The following is a 16,290-nucleotide window of genomic DNA, read 5'->3' as shown; positions in this document are numbered from 1 at the left end:
GGGGGGTCATTTATAAGGGGCTAACACAGGGGCATCAGTAAGGGGGAATACACAGAGGGGCATATACTATAAGGGGGTCACATAGTGTTAGGGTTACGAACTAAATGAGGGTGTAAAGGGGCCAATACAGATATGCAGTGTGTATAGAGATGAGGATGGTGCCAGTATAAGGAGCCTAATATGTTTGTCTGGCAGACTATGTGGATTCGTGGTTCGGAGAAGTTCTCATAATGGCCCAGGGCAGATGGAGAAGAAAATGAAAAGGAAACAACTCTGATCAGAGAAGACGTCCCCTGTGAGTCACCTGATATAACTGCACTGTAATGTATTTGGTGTACAGAACCTGTGTAGAGCCGAGTGTGTTGATGGCGTAGTGGTCGATCGATCGAGGGGGGGGGGGGGGGGGGGGGGGGGGGGGCCCAATCAAAAGTTTGCTATGGGGCCCAGCCATTTCTAGTTACGCCCCTGGTATTGTTTATTGGTACAGTGTAAACCACTCAATTGCTAGTGGCTTTCACAGGTAATAATATTTATGGCGTCCCTTGCACTATGCAAAGAAAATTTCTCTCCAGAGAGGTTTGTCAACACAACCTAGCTGCATTGTTGAAGGGGAGTTGATCCGTGCTACTATTATTCAAAAGGGGTAAGGCCCATCGCCTCCACCAGTGATGATCAGGCTGCCATGTATACATGGAGATAACACAGCAGTTTGGGTCCCTTGAGAATCAAAAAAAAAAAAAAAAAAAAAAACCTTGATGCATATAATAATAATAATAATAATAATACATTTATATAGCACCAACATATTTCACACCACTCCATAACTCTGTGGGTACATACATAGACAAAAAAAATCTGACATACATATGTAGCCATCAAGTCAAAACCTGCTCGCAGACTATGGAAAAAGGGTGGGAGACTAAAGGCAGAGGGGCAAAAGTGCTTCATTGCTACAATGGTCCCGCCAAGTATATTAACCCCAATGTACCTGACGTCCATCCCTAAAGGTCTGTACATTTCATTTCTATATATGACAGAGTATCCCCAAAGTACCTGAGATCTGCTCTGCAGATATATGTTAACTTCGACCGTCCCATTCCACAAGGCTCCATGAGATACTGGGAGCTCAAGATTACAGCCTGGACCCCCTCATTCAGCTGGCCAGTAGCATGGTCTATGGAAGCAGAGACCAGCATGCATCCTCCTCTGGGCAGATCTGTACGCCATTTCCTGTAGAGAAAAAGCCAAGAAGAAATAAGTATTTGATCAAAAGAAAAATCTGGAATATTTTTTGCTTTTAACAAAGACGAAGACAGCACTTTGTAAGATGACATTGTTTTCTCTCAGTATACATTAGGTTTGGCGGTTGTGTGCGGACCTATAGGCGTTGTGCCTTAAGGCTTATATATAGGACCTAGATGGAAGGGGCAGTCTTCAGCTTTTAGCATTCCTCTTGGGTCATATGCTCCTAAATATGTATTAATAGTGGGAATCCTTAGGTACAGAGCTGAACATTGCTCAGGGGGTATTCAGCCCCTGTATTCAAGTTGCAAGGGTGACAAGTAAATATAGCCCTGAGTGTATGTGTAATAAATTTTGTCTATGTTGAATAGGGCATATTGGTTTAGCATGAAGCCATTGTATGTACACACAGCGGGGAGGAAAGGTCTCTAACATATAGGCTTTAATGTATGCAGTATTTACATTTGCAGGATCAGCTTCCTATTTGCATGCACAATACTTTTATCAAGCACATACCGTAGTACTAAGAATTGCCGTCGTGGATGAGGAGCCATGCTGTCCGTCACAAAGTGGAAAAGATCTGTGTTCTGATCCAAGGTCTCTACCACTCTTCCCTGTAGCAGATCATCATCCCATAGGTGGCGCTCTCGTAACACTCGATGGAGTAGCGAGCTTGGTGGAGCCTCCACTTCTGCAGAAACTTTCCACAGGCGTAAGGGATTTCCATCACCAACCTACAAACACAGGGGATTATATTACAATAATTTAATTATATTATCTGCCCCATTATAGGATATGTGTGCCAAAGAAGGGGGCCCCATACTAAATGGGGCTTACAGAAACAACCCTATTCACATAAAGGAAAGCTTCTGCAACAAATCTGGCTCATGTAAATATACCCTTATATTTTCACTGCTTTGCAAGGTCTATTCGGTGGGCACATGAATTTATAACAAACATGCCCCAGTTATAGGGAAGTCTCACCTTCTTACATGACAACTCAGTGTTTTCTGGACCTGGCATGGTTATCCAGCCTTTAAAACGCTCTGCAGATTCATGGAGAAGGTTCTGTATGCTGCTGTCCAAGACTGACGAGAAATCTCTGGTCTCACCCACAGAACCTACACAGAGGTCGTCCAGGGACAGAGGACTGGTATCAGCAGCTAAATAAGAATTCCTGGACTGGAGCATCATATCATGGGGGATCTGCAGAAGATGATAGGATATACAGTATACAGGTAATGTGCTAACAGTTCAATATCATGGCTGCAGTATGGTATATGCAATAGGTATAAGACATTGTGTCCCAACTAGTGGCCTACAATCAAAATGTGGCTGTCCAGTGTCTTGCCAACTGCTGAGACTACTGTGCATCATTGGTAAGCGATGGCTGCTACTGCATCACCTCTGCCACTAGAGCAATAGGACCGCAGGACCACGACCCCCTCCTGATTATTACTCTGCTCAGCAACCCAGCACCCACTTCTCATTATACCGCTGCACAGCACCCCCTTCTCATTATACCTCTGCACAGCACCCCCTTCTCATTATACCTCTGCACAGCACCCCCTTCTCATTATACCTCTGCACAGCACCCCCATTATACCTCTGCACAGCACCCCCTTCTCATTATACCTCTGCACAGCACCCCCATTATACCTCTGCACAGCACCCCCTTCTCATTATACCTCTGCACAGCACCCCCTTCTCATTATACTTCTACACAGCACCTCCTTCTGATTATACCTCTGCACAGAACCCCCTTCTCATTATACCTCCACACAGCACCTCCTTCTGATTATACTTCTACACAGCACCCCCATCTGATTATACTTCTACACAGCACCTCCTTTTGATTATACCTCTGCACAGAACCCCCTTCTGATTATACCTCCACACAGCACCTCCTTCTGATTATACCTCTACACAGCACCCCCTTATGATTATACCTCTGCACAGAACCCCCTTCTCATTATACCTCCACACAGCACCTCCTTCTGATTATACCTCTACACAGCACCCCCATTATACCTCTGCACAGCACCCCCTTCTGATTACACCTCTGCACAGCACCCCCTTCTCATTATACCTCTACATGGCACCCCTTCTGATACCTCTACACAGCACCCCCATTATACCTCTGCACAGCACCCCCTTCTGATTATACCTCTACACAGCACCCCCATTATACCTCTGCACAGCACCCCCATCTTTGTCTCCTAGGCTATGTTGCACTTCCTACAGACCTACAGTCTTAGGGCCCTATTACATCAACAGATGTCTGATAGCTTAACTGACAGATTTTTGAGCCAAAGCCGGGAACAGACTATAAACAGAGAACAGGTCATAAAGGAAAGACTGCGATTTCTCCTCTTCTCAAATGCATTCCTGGCTTTGGCTGTAAAAATCTGTCAGATATCTGTTAGTGTAATAGGGCCCTTAATTAATATACCTTACAAAGTAAATGTATTGTGCAGAAAGTAATAGTCATATCAATTATACTACTGGTGTAGTGGGAAGAACCCTTATTACAGTGCTACAATGACTCCTCACTGACCTGAAAGAGCTTCTTGCATTCTGTGATCATATGAAGCAGTCCTTGGGTGGCAGCCATGTTCTCGCTGAGATCCTTGTGATCGGGTTTTCCAGAGGCCCCTCTCCTCTGGATGATCCTGTAGGGTGGCTTAGAGTTAGCACTTTCAATAAACCATACAGCTAACCATTTTTGACATGCCAAGGATGACGTGGCCGTTTATTCATGGTTTACCATTTTTTAGTCTATTTTTAGAACCCTTTCATACCCAGCCAACAATTTTATGAGTAACCAGATGGACGGTGCACACATGTGGGATGCACAGCTGCCATTATGGGGTATTCACTCACAAGGTCTGGGAAGCACAATGTGCAACATCAGCCCTTCTGCTTGGAGTATTTCCCAGTCTTTAAAGGTTACATTAAAGCCATAGTGGTGGTAGGAATGTGAATGCAGCATGTTCAGGAAACCAAGAGAAATTAGTCCTCTTTAAATCCTATTATAAGTCTTTATACTGTATTCTTGACCTTTATATAACACTCAATGCATTTTCTGTGTCATTTAGTAACCTATAACAATAAAACAAGAACAACGACCATGCTCACTAAATCTATGTACAGGAGCCATTAAATATTTAGCCAGCAGATGGCAGCATCCTACATTGATGAAGCTTCCTGCTCATATCCAGGAAGATAAGACGCCTGAACAGATGAGACTGCAACTGAGAAGAGATAAGTAATCTACGTAGGCGTGAGATGGACATGTAACTATAGGGGAATAGGTTGCAGTATATACAGGAGGGATATGACTATACATATGCTTCCACTGTAAATAAGGGACATGGCAGTGGTACTGGATTGTATTGGTGAGGTGTATGATCATCACTGTATAAAAAAGCAACAGGCAGCCGCTGCATTGGCTTTTTATATTCCTGTTCTTAACCAGCAGCAAAATATACAAGGAGGCTGTAGCTTCAATAGCTGCCGGCCTATGGCTCTCTCCTCTAATCTCTCCATTAACATAAATGTTTGACACAAGCAAAAATTCATGTGTTAAGTAGAGAGGAGAGGTAAGCCGCTGCCAGGGGACTTTACTGAGAACAAAAGGGTCTGGCAGGTAAAATCCAATATACAGCATCTGCTTGAAAAGAATGTGACGGCACCCCATAGACCTTAGACAGCTGACTGGTCCATACCGAGGAGAGGTGGTCTCCTTCTTGGAAATGTTGAGATGGAAAACAGAAGGTGCTAGACACACAGCCAGGTTCCCAGGGGTCATCTGGTTCTCTTGAGCTGATGAGATGTCACTAAGAAAATACAGTAACGTCTGCAAGACTTCTCTATTCTCATCCGGCATTAGTAGGATTGCAGCCTGCACCGCCCGCAACCTCTGATCCTTGGGTACATCTGGAGAAGTAGGAGAAGAAAAGTCAGCTGAGGATCCCATTCAACAGATTTTATAGTTCTATCTTGTAGACAATAACTGGGTTATGTATCTACAGAATTTCTATCATATCGGTGGTCAGGCAACACTGTCCTATGCTGGCAGTAACAGTTTATAGATACTATGATAAAATATGAAGTATTGGATTAAAGGGGTTGGCCACATTATAGTTAAATTGTTCAACTTACAGTATTAGTAGGTGTACTCACTGTATATACTGACAGCAGCTCCCTGCGTACCTCACAGAGCTAAAATCAGACTTCCCTCCTCCAGGCTGTACTGTCCTGCTGTGTAATGAGTCTGTCCATAAGATGGCCGACATGGAGGAGCATGTGACCAGGCCCTGCCCCCAAGTGTCAAAAACAGAGACTGTATATACATATGGCAGACATGGGGGTGGAGCGGGGTCAGTAAGTGCAGTCAGTACACTGATCAATTTTACTATAAAGTGGCCACCCCTTTATGAACATTTACTATATGCATCAAATGAACCCAAGCTGCGCGAAGTGCAGCTAGTGACAATATATAATAGTATATAAACATGGGGGGGATATCTATTGTCACAAATTTTTGAGCAATTGCTTACTTGCTCAAAAATTATTTTTTGTGTTTAGAACTCTTTTACATTAGTTTCCTGGTAAAAGCATTGATAAATTCCCCCTGGTGTCTCCTATTGGAAGTAGTATATGATGTAATGTGCTCACGCTGGTAGATTTGCAGGAAGGTATCGGTCAGCTTGCTGGTGAAGATGGGTTCAGGTAGGTCTCTGAAATACTGCTTCAGCAAATCGGCTACGTCATAGGCCGACTGGCCCACGTAGCTGACATTGTCAGGCGACGACTCATTGATTTGGCGCAGGATCTGAATACGAGACTTCACCCCGGATTTCCTGAAGATTCCCACCTGTAATACAGAGAAGGGAGGGGGAGATGAACAAGGAGTGTACAGCGGAAAGCTAGACTTGTGTTCTAATCCATGCATAAAGTGTACGTACATTTTTATTCAACTTACGATATCTCATTGCAACATGTCAGAAATTGTGATTGATGGGGGCCTGCCTACTGAGACCCCCACCAATTGCCAGAACAAAGGGATAGAAGGGATCAAATAGATAGACAGACATTGCCTCTGTACTCTATGGACAAACCACTTCTGTCTCTTCATTATAGCAATCAGCCGGGGTCCCAGCAGTCAGATTTGCACCAATCACAACTTCTGACATGTCAATATAACAGACGTTGAATAATATGTTTAGGTAAATAATAATAATAATAATAATAAATAATAATATAACATAAGACATTGAGCTGTGACATCAGTCATGGTGCTTACAAACCTGATCAAGACATTGGCTGCGGATATAGCGCATAGCTTGCTGGATGCTTTGCGGTAGCGGTTGACCTGTCCTTTGTACATTTATTATTGGAGGGACCCCAAACACTGCTCTCCCCCTGTAGTCCAAAGGCTTACTTCTTTTCATGAATTTCGGGACAGTCCTAAAATAAATATATTAAATGACACTTTAATAGGCTTGTGATAAAAATGAAGACAAGTGCATTAGTGCAAATACGGTATGTATTACTCTGCAAGTCATTGACTGGGTGTATAGAGCTACGAGTCTGGTATGTGTGATATGTGATGGCACATGTTACATTGTAGCCCTGTTTAAAGTGTTTATGCTTTGTGTGAATAATATCAGAACAGATGTGTAAAGCGGTATATGTGCATGCAGTATATAGCAATATATGTGCAGAGAGTATTGGGCAATATTTTGTGTCTAGTGTACAGTATCATATGACCAAAGTATATAGTGGATTATATGTACAGTATATGAGTTATGAGTTATGTATACAGGATACTACAGTTTTATGTCCATACAGTATGTAGTAGTATTTTTGACCACAGTATATTGTAGAATTATATGAGTCACCATAAAGCAGTATTGTGTGTGTTTAGTATATATAGCATTTTAGCATATTTGTGAAGCAAAGCTGATAACTGGTGTGCTTTCCTTCCGGGGAAGTATGGGATGGGTGCTCACTAACCTAGGGCCCACCTACAGCAGAACCTGCAACCGTCCTATATGGCATGCAGATGCAATGGTGAGAAACTAATGCTTTTTACCACTAGAGGGCGCATACAGACCATTTTTTGAAGGAATGTTACACCTATAGCCCAGGTATGATATAAATAAGGGACATCGTAATTACTAGAGATGAGCAAACCTCGACCATGCTCGAGTCGATCCGAACCCGAACTTTCGGCGTTTGATTAGCGGTGGCTGCTGAACTTGGATAAAGCCCTAAGGCTATGTGGAAAACATGGATATAGTCATTGGCTGTATCCATGTTTTCCAGACAACCTTAGAGCTTTATCCAAGTTCAGCAGCCCCAGCTAATCAAATGCCGAACGTTCGGGTTCGGATCAACTCGAGCATGGTCGAGGTTTGCTCATCTCTAGTAATTACAAATGATGACTTTACTATAATCTATTCATATATTCATATAGACAGCGGAATTTATGGAATAGCATGCTCATTGTGATAGTTTAATATGTTGCTGGGATTTTCAGTTTTACGTGAGCTGGAAGGCACAGGTTTAGGCTCAGTGCTAAGCTGCCTTAGGGCCCTATTCCACCGGACGATTATCGTTAGCATAATCGTTAACGATTAACGATCTCAAACGACCGCTATTGCGAAAGACCTGAAAACGTTCACTCATTTCCATGGAACGATAATCGTTACTTATGATCGTAATTGCGATCGTTTCTTCTTCCGTATTTCTTCGCTATTGCGTTCGTATCTATTGCGAACGACCGAACGATGTCTTATTCAATGCGAACGATTTGCGAACGTTTTGCGAACGAGCAACGATAAAAATAGGTCCAGGTCTTATAAAGCGATCAACGATTTCTCGTTCGGTCGTTAATCGTTACTGCATTTCAACCGAACGATTATCGTTTAGATTCGAACGATTTAACGATAATCTGAACGATAATCGTCCGGTGGAATAGGGCCCTTAGTGTAATGTCTTCTTGTAGTTATTCATTATAATAGGTGTAGGTGAGAAAACTTTGTACACTGTTTTATTGGTGGAAGCAAGCAATATTTTACACACTACTCACCATGCCCAGCCCTGCTTGCTTGGTACAGAGTATTTCTCCATGATGGCGGTAAGTCTCAGTAAGGATAACTTCTGGAGAAGATTGAGCTGAGCTGCCGACTGCCTGTTAATCTCCAGTGATGCCGAGCTGAGGCTTGGCCGATGCGAGTTCTGGAAGCTGTGCCAGCGTAACTTCCTGCCGGGGGAGAGAGAGTGTCAGTGACAAAAGAATTCTGCAGATTAACCCTGCTAAAACCTAACAAAAACAGCTTCATACTGAGATCCAAGGGGACAGGAGCTAGAGGCATATAAGCTGCATAGCCGCCCTATCTCCCGCTTATACTCTATATACTACCATGTACACAGTAATGATCTCCACACCGAATAAAGAACCTTTTTTAAGTTCAGGTTTTAGTGTAAGTTTTTAGGGCTCCGTTCATATCTTTTCTAGTAGTATGATGGACACTAGTGTCTGTCTTACAATGGATCTGCCACTACCATTACTTTTGTTTTTCTCATCCTATGATGTACAGTGGTACCTTGGATTAAGAGCGTTTTGCAAGTAGAGCTCACATTTATATAAAATTGTAACTTGGATTAAGAGCATTGCTTTGGTTTAAGAGCTCCCTATACTGGGTGGAAGGGTGAGTGGCATGGTCAGCATAGCGGGGCTACATCCCTGTACTCTGATCCAGGAAGTCTCATTCACCTTCCAAATCATAGCAGATCCACTTCAGGCTGGGGCTTACATCAGGGGACAGGACTGTGGGGGGTAATCTTTTCATAGCTGTAACCCCTCTCCCCCCGGACAGAGAGTGCTGCATGTATGTGCCCTTATCTGCCCTGCTCATTCCTTCATGCTCCCTGCAGTCTTTGTCAGTCCTTGTGTTCACCATCTTGCACTTACACTCAGCTATACACACTGCAGCTATAATGTGCCTGCACTTACACTCAGCCATTCACACTGCTGTATAGTTTCTGTCCTCCTGCACAGCTCTGTGATTCTCATTTCCTGATTGGTCCAAGCTGAACACACACCCCTTCTCCATTGCTGTCATGTGACCACACAGACCTCTGACAGCAGCCCTACTTCTCTATTCTAGCCTGTTGTACTACACTACTGCATTATGGGGATCTGCAGTTCCATCCCGTATCTACAAACTGCTGCTGTTTTTCAGGTTTATGCACTTACTATACATTATACACCACATACGGATTGCTATACTGTACAGTAACATAATATGAGATTCAGCTGTTTCTCATTGTTTGTTTCATCTGTTCTACATGTTGTTCAGAATTAAAAAAAAAAAAATCATTTTTGGGGTGTGGAACCAATTGTCTACATTTCAGTAATTACTTATGGGAAAATTTGCTTTGGTTTAAGAGTGGATTTGGATTACAAGCACGGTCCCGGAACGCATTATGCAAGTAATCCAAGGCACCACTGTATATGTATTAGATTTCCTTGACCAGAAAGAAAGCTAACCCATATAATTCTCCTCAACAAGGAAAAGTCCAGATCTGTAGAGACCCTCGTTGGTTAAGGTATACAAAGCATAATACTGGAAACCATAGATGCAGATCAGGATGGCGGTAAAAACTCTCATTGAAGAGATCAGTGGTATCAATACCTTTCCAGGAAATGCAGCATGGGGGAATAAAAAAAAGCTCTCAAATAGTAGCCACACCAGGGTCTCATCCAAGATGGTTTGGGGTCTACCAACAGGTGACTGCTCTTTTTGGAGGAAGCTCTGCTTTGTCTCGTATTAAATAGTTTTCTTTCTTTTAGATTAGAACAAATGTGCACACTTTTCCCCATGGAGCATTGCCTGATATTACAAAAATGTCTCCATAACACAGATCCATGTATTAGTGATAAAGATCAAAGGCTAACAAAAACACCAGAAGGAAGCATTTGGTGAAGGAGCAACTTAAAGGGGTTGTCCAGCGAAAAAAAATTATTCACAGAATAACACACATTACAAAGTTATACAACTTTGTAATGTATGTTATGTCTGTGAATGGCCCCCTTCCCCGTGTCCCACCACCCCCACCCGTGTACCCGGAAGTGTGGTGCGCTATACATTACCTGTCGCGTGCCGACCACGGTCTCCGATCGTCAGCAGTGACGTCTTCTTCGGGAGCTTGGCGGATCTTCCCGAGTGCCGGCCGCCCTCTGCAGCGTCATCCGAAGCTCAGCCGCGATTGGCTGAGCATAACTGTGCTCAGCCAATCGCGGCTGAGCAGCTGATGACGTGGCCGCGTCATCAGCCGCTCAGCCGCGATTGGCTGAGCACAGTTATGCTCAGCCAATCGCGGCTGAGCTTCGGATGACGCTGCAGAGGGTGGCCGGCACTCGGGAAGATCCGCCAAGCTCCCGAAGAAGACGTCACTGCTGACGATCGGAGACCGTGGACGACACGACATGCGGTGAGTATAATGCACCACACTTCCGGGTCTAGCGTGGGTGGGGGGAAACACGGGGAAGGGGGCCATTCACAGACATAACATACATTACAAAGTTGTATAACTTTGTAATGTGTGTTATTCTGTGAATAATTTTTTTTCGCCGGACAACCCCTTTAAGATAAAGAATTCAATCTATATAAATTAACCTATAAAGAGAAAAAAAGTCAAAGAAAACCACAAGCTAGAGAAAGATGTTATGCCGGTAAGAAGGTTTAAACACAGTCAAACACACACAAATAAAATTTAATCCATGAACACCACACATGTAGATATGTAGGTGAATACATGCTAGTTGTTTCCCCTACATTTAGCTTGTCTGTCATGAAAGCTCCCAACATACACGTAAAATGTCCCCAAAGAGGTCCAGTCATATGAAAGCAAAGAGATGGTCCTCTGTGATTTGGCTGGTGTACTGTATGTTAGTGTAAGATTACACATAGAATAGCGTAGTGGACTACACCATTTCTATAGTCACACAGATGCCTAAAAGAGCTATCCATCACCCATAGACTATGATGGCATGCATTTAATAGATATATCACATAAAAGCCTCCAATGTATTAATTAAATGGCTCTCATATTAGTCTTTGGGTAAGAGATGCCACTGTTAGGCAATCACAGCGTCGATCTAATGGATACGTCTAGAGCTTTTTCCTGTGTATATGTTAAATGGAGGCCAAAAAGGCAGTGAACCGTGCCTTACTAAATTAAAATAAAATATACACCATAAGTAGTTATTCCTCCCCCATATAGATGATCATATTATCTTGAACTCCTTAACATATACTCTGGTAAGTGGTAAGAAAACTTACCTATCCTCATGCCCCGTTGCATTGCTCGCTCTCAAGGCCAGCTGAATGACAGCCACCAGACTCCTGCAGCGCTTCCAGCTGAACCACCACATACCCAGCTGATTGATTGCCTGCTCAGCCAATCAGTGACTCTGACAGGACGCTGCCCCAGTCACTGACTGTTTGAGTGGGCAATTGATCTGCCAGGCTGTGACATTGCAGCTAGAAGAGCCAGGTATGTACCACAATCACATCATCTTCAGGAGGCTGGCCAGACCGCTCCAGCCCTCCTTTATGCCGGCCCACCTCCAGCGCGTCATCAGCTACTCAGCCGCGATTGGCTGAGCATAACTATGCTCAGCCAATCGCGGCTGAGCAGCTGATGACACACTGGAGAGGGGCCTGCATGAGGGAGGGCTGGAGCAGTCTGGTCGGCCTCCTGAAGATGACGTGATCGTCCCAAGATGGCGGCCGGGGTCGACAGTGATTCCGTAAGCAACACACTTCCCAGTCCAAGGCTGGGGATATGGGGAAGGGGGCCATTCACTTAAATAACACACATTACAATGCTGTATAACTTTGTAATGTGTGTTATTTAGTGAAATAATGCTTTACAATGCACTACCCCTTTAAGTTCCCCGCACCCTCCTGACAGCCTGCCTGTTTGTTTGTTTTTTTGGAAGCTGCTTCCTTCCAAAACAGTGTGTCACATCTCAGCTTCATTCACTTAGATTGAACTGAGCTGTAACACCACCTACAAACTTAGGACAAAAAACACAGAGCAGTGTTTTTCTAATCTTGGATAACCCCTTTCAATAGCACAAAAGCCAACCCATTCTTTATTTTCCTCACATAGGGTTTTTTTTTTATTCACGTTCATGATGGCTATTCCCTAATATGAGTACACAACTGAAGTCTGTCATACATGCAAGGGTGACAGGACACACGTGACCATACTTCATACATAAAAGTTTGAGAAAGAATTATCACTGCTCCTCTTAGAACTATGTTGCCATGACTTCTCAGTTGGGATGCATCAGGCAGAAATGCCAGGTTTTAGTTTGGGACTCAAAAACTTTTAATAATTTTACATTTAATAAAGTGTTTACTATAGACTCACCTGGATGGCCTGGTCAAGGAAGCCCCCACTCCAGAATCTCTTCTCTCTCTCATTTCACCTTCCTCTGTTTCATTGAGAGAATTGCCGGTGCTGTCAAAGTCACTGGCTGAAGTGCCAACATCAGAAATGGATCTTTCTTCATAAGCAAGGTGACCGATCTGTTCACCACCAGAATCTGTCTCCTCCTCCTCCTCCTCAAGCTCTGGGCATACAGTTCGTGACCAAAGCTCCACCATCCTCTGTAGGCCCTTTACATGATTGAGAACATCATCCAGATGGCCAAAAAGTTCACTATTGCCACCATGTTCTAAAATATCCCCGCTGCCTGTGAGTGATGCAGGTACATTGTCATATATGCTTGAGCGGCTTCCAATAGAACTATATGACCCTCTTCTTTGTCGTCCTTCTAGTCCATGAGAGTCCATGCTGCTACAGACCGAGTGTCCTAATGATTTGCTACCCATTTTCCAACTTTCTAAGGGTACATGGTTTGTAGGGCATAAGCTTTCAATAGAAAGAGACCTTGGGAAAGTTCCAGGTTTATGGTCCATTGGGATGCATACCAAACGATCCGACTTTGGGGACAACCTGTGCCTCATACCATCCTTTTCCATAATATCATAATCCTCTAAATACACCCCCCTACAGTGACCGTCCAGATGTGGCTTTCTGATACTACCAGTAGATGAACACTTAGTCCTATAGCCTGGATGAAGGAAATCTTTATCGTATGAATGAATGTCCACGTCATCATCATCATCACCACCACACTGATCTTGGAATTGGATATCATCTCTTCCTGAGTGATCCAGGTCATTAGAAATTAACGTTGCAAGTTCCTTTTTGTCTTTATCCTTCTTACGCAAAGACTCCATCCTCTTTAGAAAGCCCTTTGTTTTCCTTTTCTTCGATTTCTCCTTCAACCCTCGACGATGAGAAGCAAGAGACTGGTCGCTGAGACTCCTGCATGGCTTACCACCAGACGGAGAAGAAGGCAAAGAAGACAAATCTGCAGGAGGAGTTACTACTATGTCCATAATACCCCTGCTGCTTCCTACACTGCGCAGAGAGGTGGCCTCCAGTTCTGTGCTCAGGTCTGTTAGGATACTATCCCTGCTGGATGTGCTCTTCATGGTAGGTGGCCCATCAAATTTTGGAGACAGTAGTTCAATAGAGTCCAGCCGAGACCAGCGTCCCTGGTCTCTCTGGAATGCCCAGCGATCACTGATCGCACACTGATCATCGTCGTCAGAGTCTTCATTCTGTGGGTAAATGTAATACTGTATATTTAATGAATGCAGGAAATATAGGTCTACACTTATGACGTATATACATACATACAATTTAGGTAGATGTATATAGTTTTATATACTTTTTGTCAAGGAACCTCTCACATTGAGAATGCAGTTCACTCTGTTATAGAGCAGGAGGATCTGGCTAGTCCTGTGTTTCGAGGCTCTTTAATGAGGCTCCACGGGCTCTTCTTTTGCATAGGGCAGGTATAGCCGAGCAAACATATAAAGTTTATAGTGAAGGTTCTGGGATAAACTAACATTTATTCATGTAAATCTCTGCTAGTCATATGGGTGGTCCCAGTAATTACAGTAGGACCGCCCACTTGACTAGTTAAGAATAAGCAAATACTTAAATGAGTAAATGCCAAGTTATCCTGGAACTTTTCCTACCACCCTATATATCAATCTGCTCAGCTCTGTCTCCTCTATAACATGATGCCTAGACTCCTCTTTTAATGTGACATTATTATTTTAATAATGTAAACATAATCAACAATTAAAAGTATTGCTTGCCTTGCAATGGTCCTGAAGTATAGCAATTATAGTCCATTCACAATTCTAGAGGTTGTTAACCAGTTTGCACATTTGTTGACAGACACATCTGTAACAGTTTAGCTTGAGAGTTGCTATGGCTGAGCACTGGCTATATAACATTTGTTTTAACATGAGATCAGTAAAAGATAAGTAATTCTATAGACCTGCAAAATCACTTAACATGTTATACAGAGTATATCTGTCTGAACTGCATTCAGTAGTAAACCTGTGCATTCAAGAGGCATTGACCACTTTATCATCCCTCTTTTCCAGCTTACCTGTTTTCGATGATAATGAACATCCAGCTTTACAGACGCACATGAATTCAGTGTCATTAGTCGCCTGCAGACATAAATGTATTTTGTCAGTATAAGTGAAGACTTTGCCTTTCCTTTCCTTTGGCTATAAACTCTATGACCCCAAGTGACCAATGATGGCTCTGACCACTCTGCCCTTACAGGAGATAATATCCATTCAACTTAGGGCACAGTTCTTCCTAAATAATGGGTTAAATTCTTCAGAACAACCTGTGCTGACATTTAGCTGCTCTTAGGATTAACAATACTGAAGAAATCCTATTAACTCTAGCTAGTACTTGGCAACTGCAGAGCCACGCACCAGCATAGTTTCTACGGATCGTTCGCTGGCATCAAAATGGGTTAAGCTACAACTTAGCCCAGAGAGGAAATCCCCTTTGCAAGATCCAAGGTGAAACGCCACCAAATCCCATAGTTGTATCAGGACGTCAACGGAAAGTCACTTTATTAGGATCTAGAACACATTTTCTATGTTCAGTATTCAAATTAAAAGTCCTAACAACATAACACAGCACTGAGGCTCTACAGCTGTTGTTGAACTACAAAATTCAGCATGCCTCCTATGAGAGCAATGATCCTTATATGTCCTGTTACAAGAGCCCACAGTTTACAATTCCTGGAGCTCAGGGCACCTGTTTGGTCTTCCAGTATAGAGACAGAAGTACTAGGTCTACGTAAGGAAGGTGGTCACTGGACAGGCTACATGCTGTACAATGTACATAGAGGAGTCGGAGAACACTGTATATGCAATTTACAAATACACTTCAGTAACTAAATCCTATATTTATAGTCAAGGGATGAGAGGAAGAGGAGCAAGTTAGGACTATGGAAAAAGTGAAAAGACTTAAAGGGTGGAGTGGAACAGGGAATGAGTCACTGAAAGGTGTCTGGGAGTAAAGTTGTATGCCCAACAGCAGCAGAAATCGTATTTCCACTCAGAAGAGCCAAGTAGCCAGAGAATATACACAGACTGGTAAGATTTGTGCTCAGGTGAGCGATGTCCTTACTGGGAACGGACCACGCTGTTCCCAGGCGCACTCACAAAAACACTTTCAGTGCCTTTTATCCAAAGACTGGAATTGGTAAGAAAGCAATCATTGGAATCCCTTATATATACTGTTTGGGAGGAGAGACTTCGGACATCAAATTCCCTGGTGTCTGAAAACCGAATGGTGCCGTGTCCCAAGAACCCACTCTACTTCACAGAGCAACCAAATTGTGACAGGATTTCCCAGTTTGCCATTTATTATAAACCAGCATGATTTCTCCAGCTGTGATTTAAGGGAAACGTCTATGTGTATATTTGTACATTACAACATCTCACCTAAAAGAGCAAATAGACATCCAGCTTGAACACTCATGACTACCACTTGTACGTGAAGGAAAAAGGCCTTTACCTCACTTAGCCCCTGCCCTGCCAAAACATTTCAGGAGGCCAAAACCCC

General features: G+C 43.3%; 1 protein-coding gene across 4 annotated transcripts in view; it reads right to left on the bottom strand.

Moving 5' to 3' along the window:
• The window catches only part of STARD8 (StAR related lipid transfer domain containing 8), a 95,664-nt gene that overhangs the window by 3,611 nt on the left and 75,763 nt on the right, over nucleotides 1-16,290 (bottom strand). For all 4 annotated transcript variants that reach the window (XM_069943402.1, XM_069943401.1, XM_069943403.1 and 1 more), the window contains 10 exons: nucleotides 14,807-14,870; nucleotides 12,700-13,961; nucleotides 8,342-8,515; nucleotides 6,555-6,714; nucleotides 5,923-6,121; nucleotides 4,971-5,181; nucleotides 3,800-3,914; nucleotides 2,227-2,448; nucleotides 1,759-1,976; nucleotides 1,054-1,230 (listed from right to left, as the gene is read on the bottom strand). In XM_069943402.1, coding sequence (XP_069799503.1) covers nucleotides 1,054-1,230; nucleotides 1,759-1,976; nucleotides 2,227-2,448; nucleotides 3,800-3,914; nucleotides 4,971-5,181; nucleotides 5,923-6,121; nucleotides 6,555-6,714; nucleotides 8,342-8,515; nucleotides 12,700-13,961; nucleotides 14,807-14,870 — 2,802 coding nt within the window. The remainder of the gene's footprint in view (nucleotides 1-1,053; nucleotides 1,231-1,758; nucleotides 1,977-2,226; nucleotides 2,449-3,799; nucleotides 3,915-4,970; nucleotides 5,182-5,922; nucleotides 6,122-6,554; nucleotides 6,715-8,341; nucleotides 8,516-12,699; nucleotides 13,962-14,806; nucleotides 14,871-16,290) is intronic.

Source organism: Dendropsophus ebraccatus, chromosome 10 (assembly GCF_027789765.1).
Source record: "Dendropsophus ebraccatus isolate aDenEbr1 chromosome 10, aDenEbr1.pat, whole genome shotgun sequence".
NCBI classification, from domain to species: domain Eukaryota; kingdom Metazoa; phylum Chordata; class Amphibia; order Anura; family Hylidae; genus Dendropsophus; species Dendropsophus ebraccatus.
The sequence above is the reverse complement of the archived record's forward strand: the minus strand, read 5'-3'. Positions and strand labels throughout refer to the sequence as shown.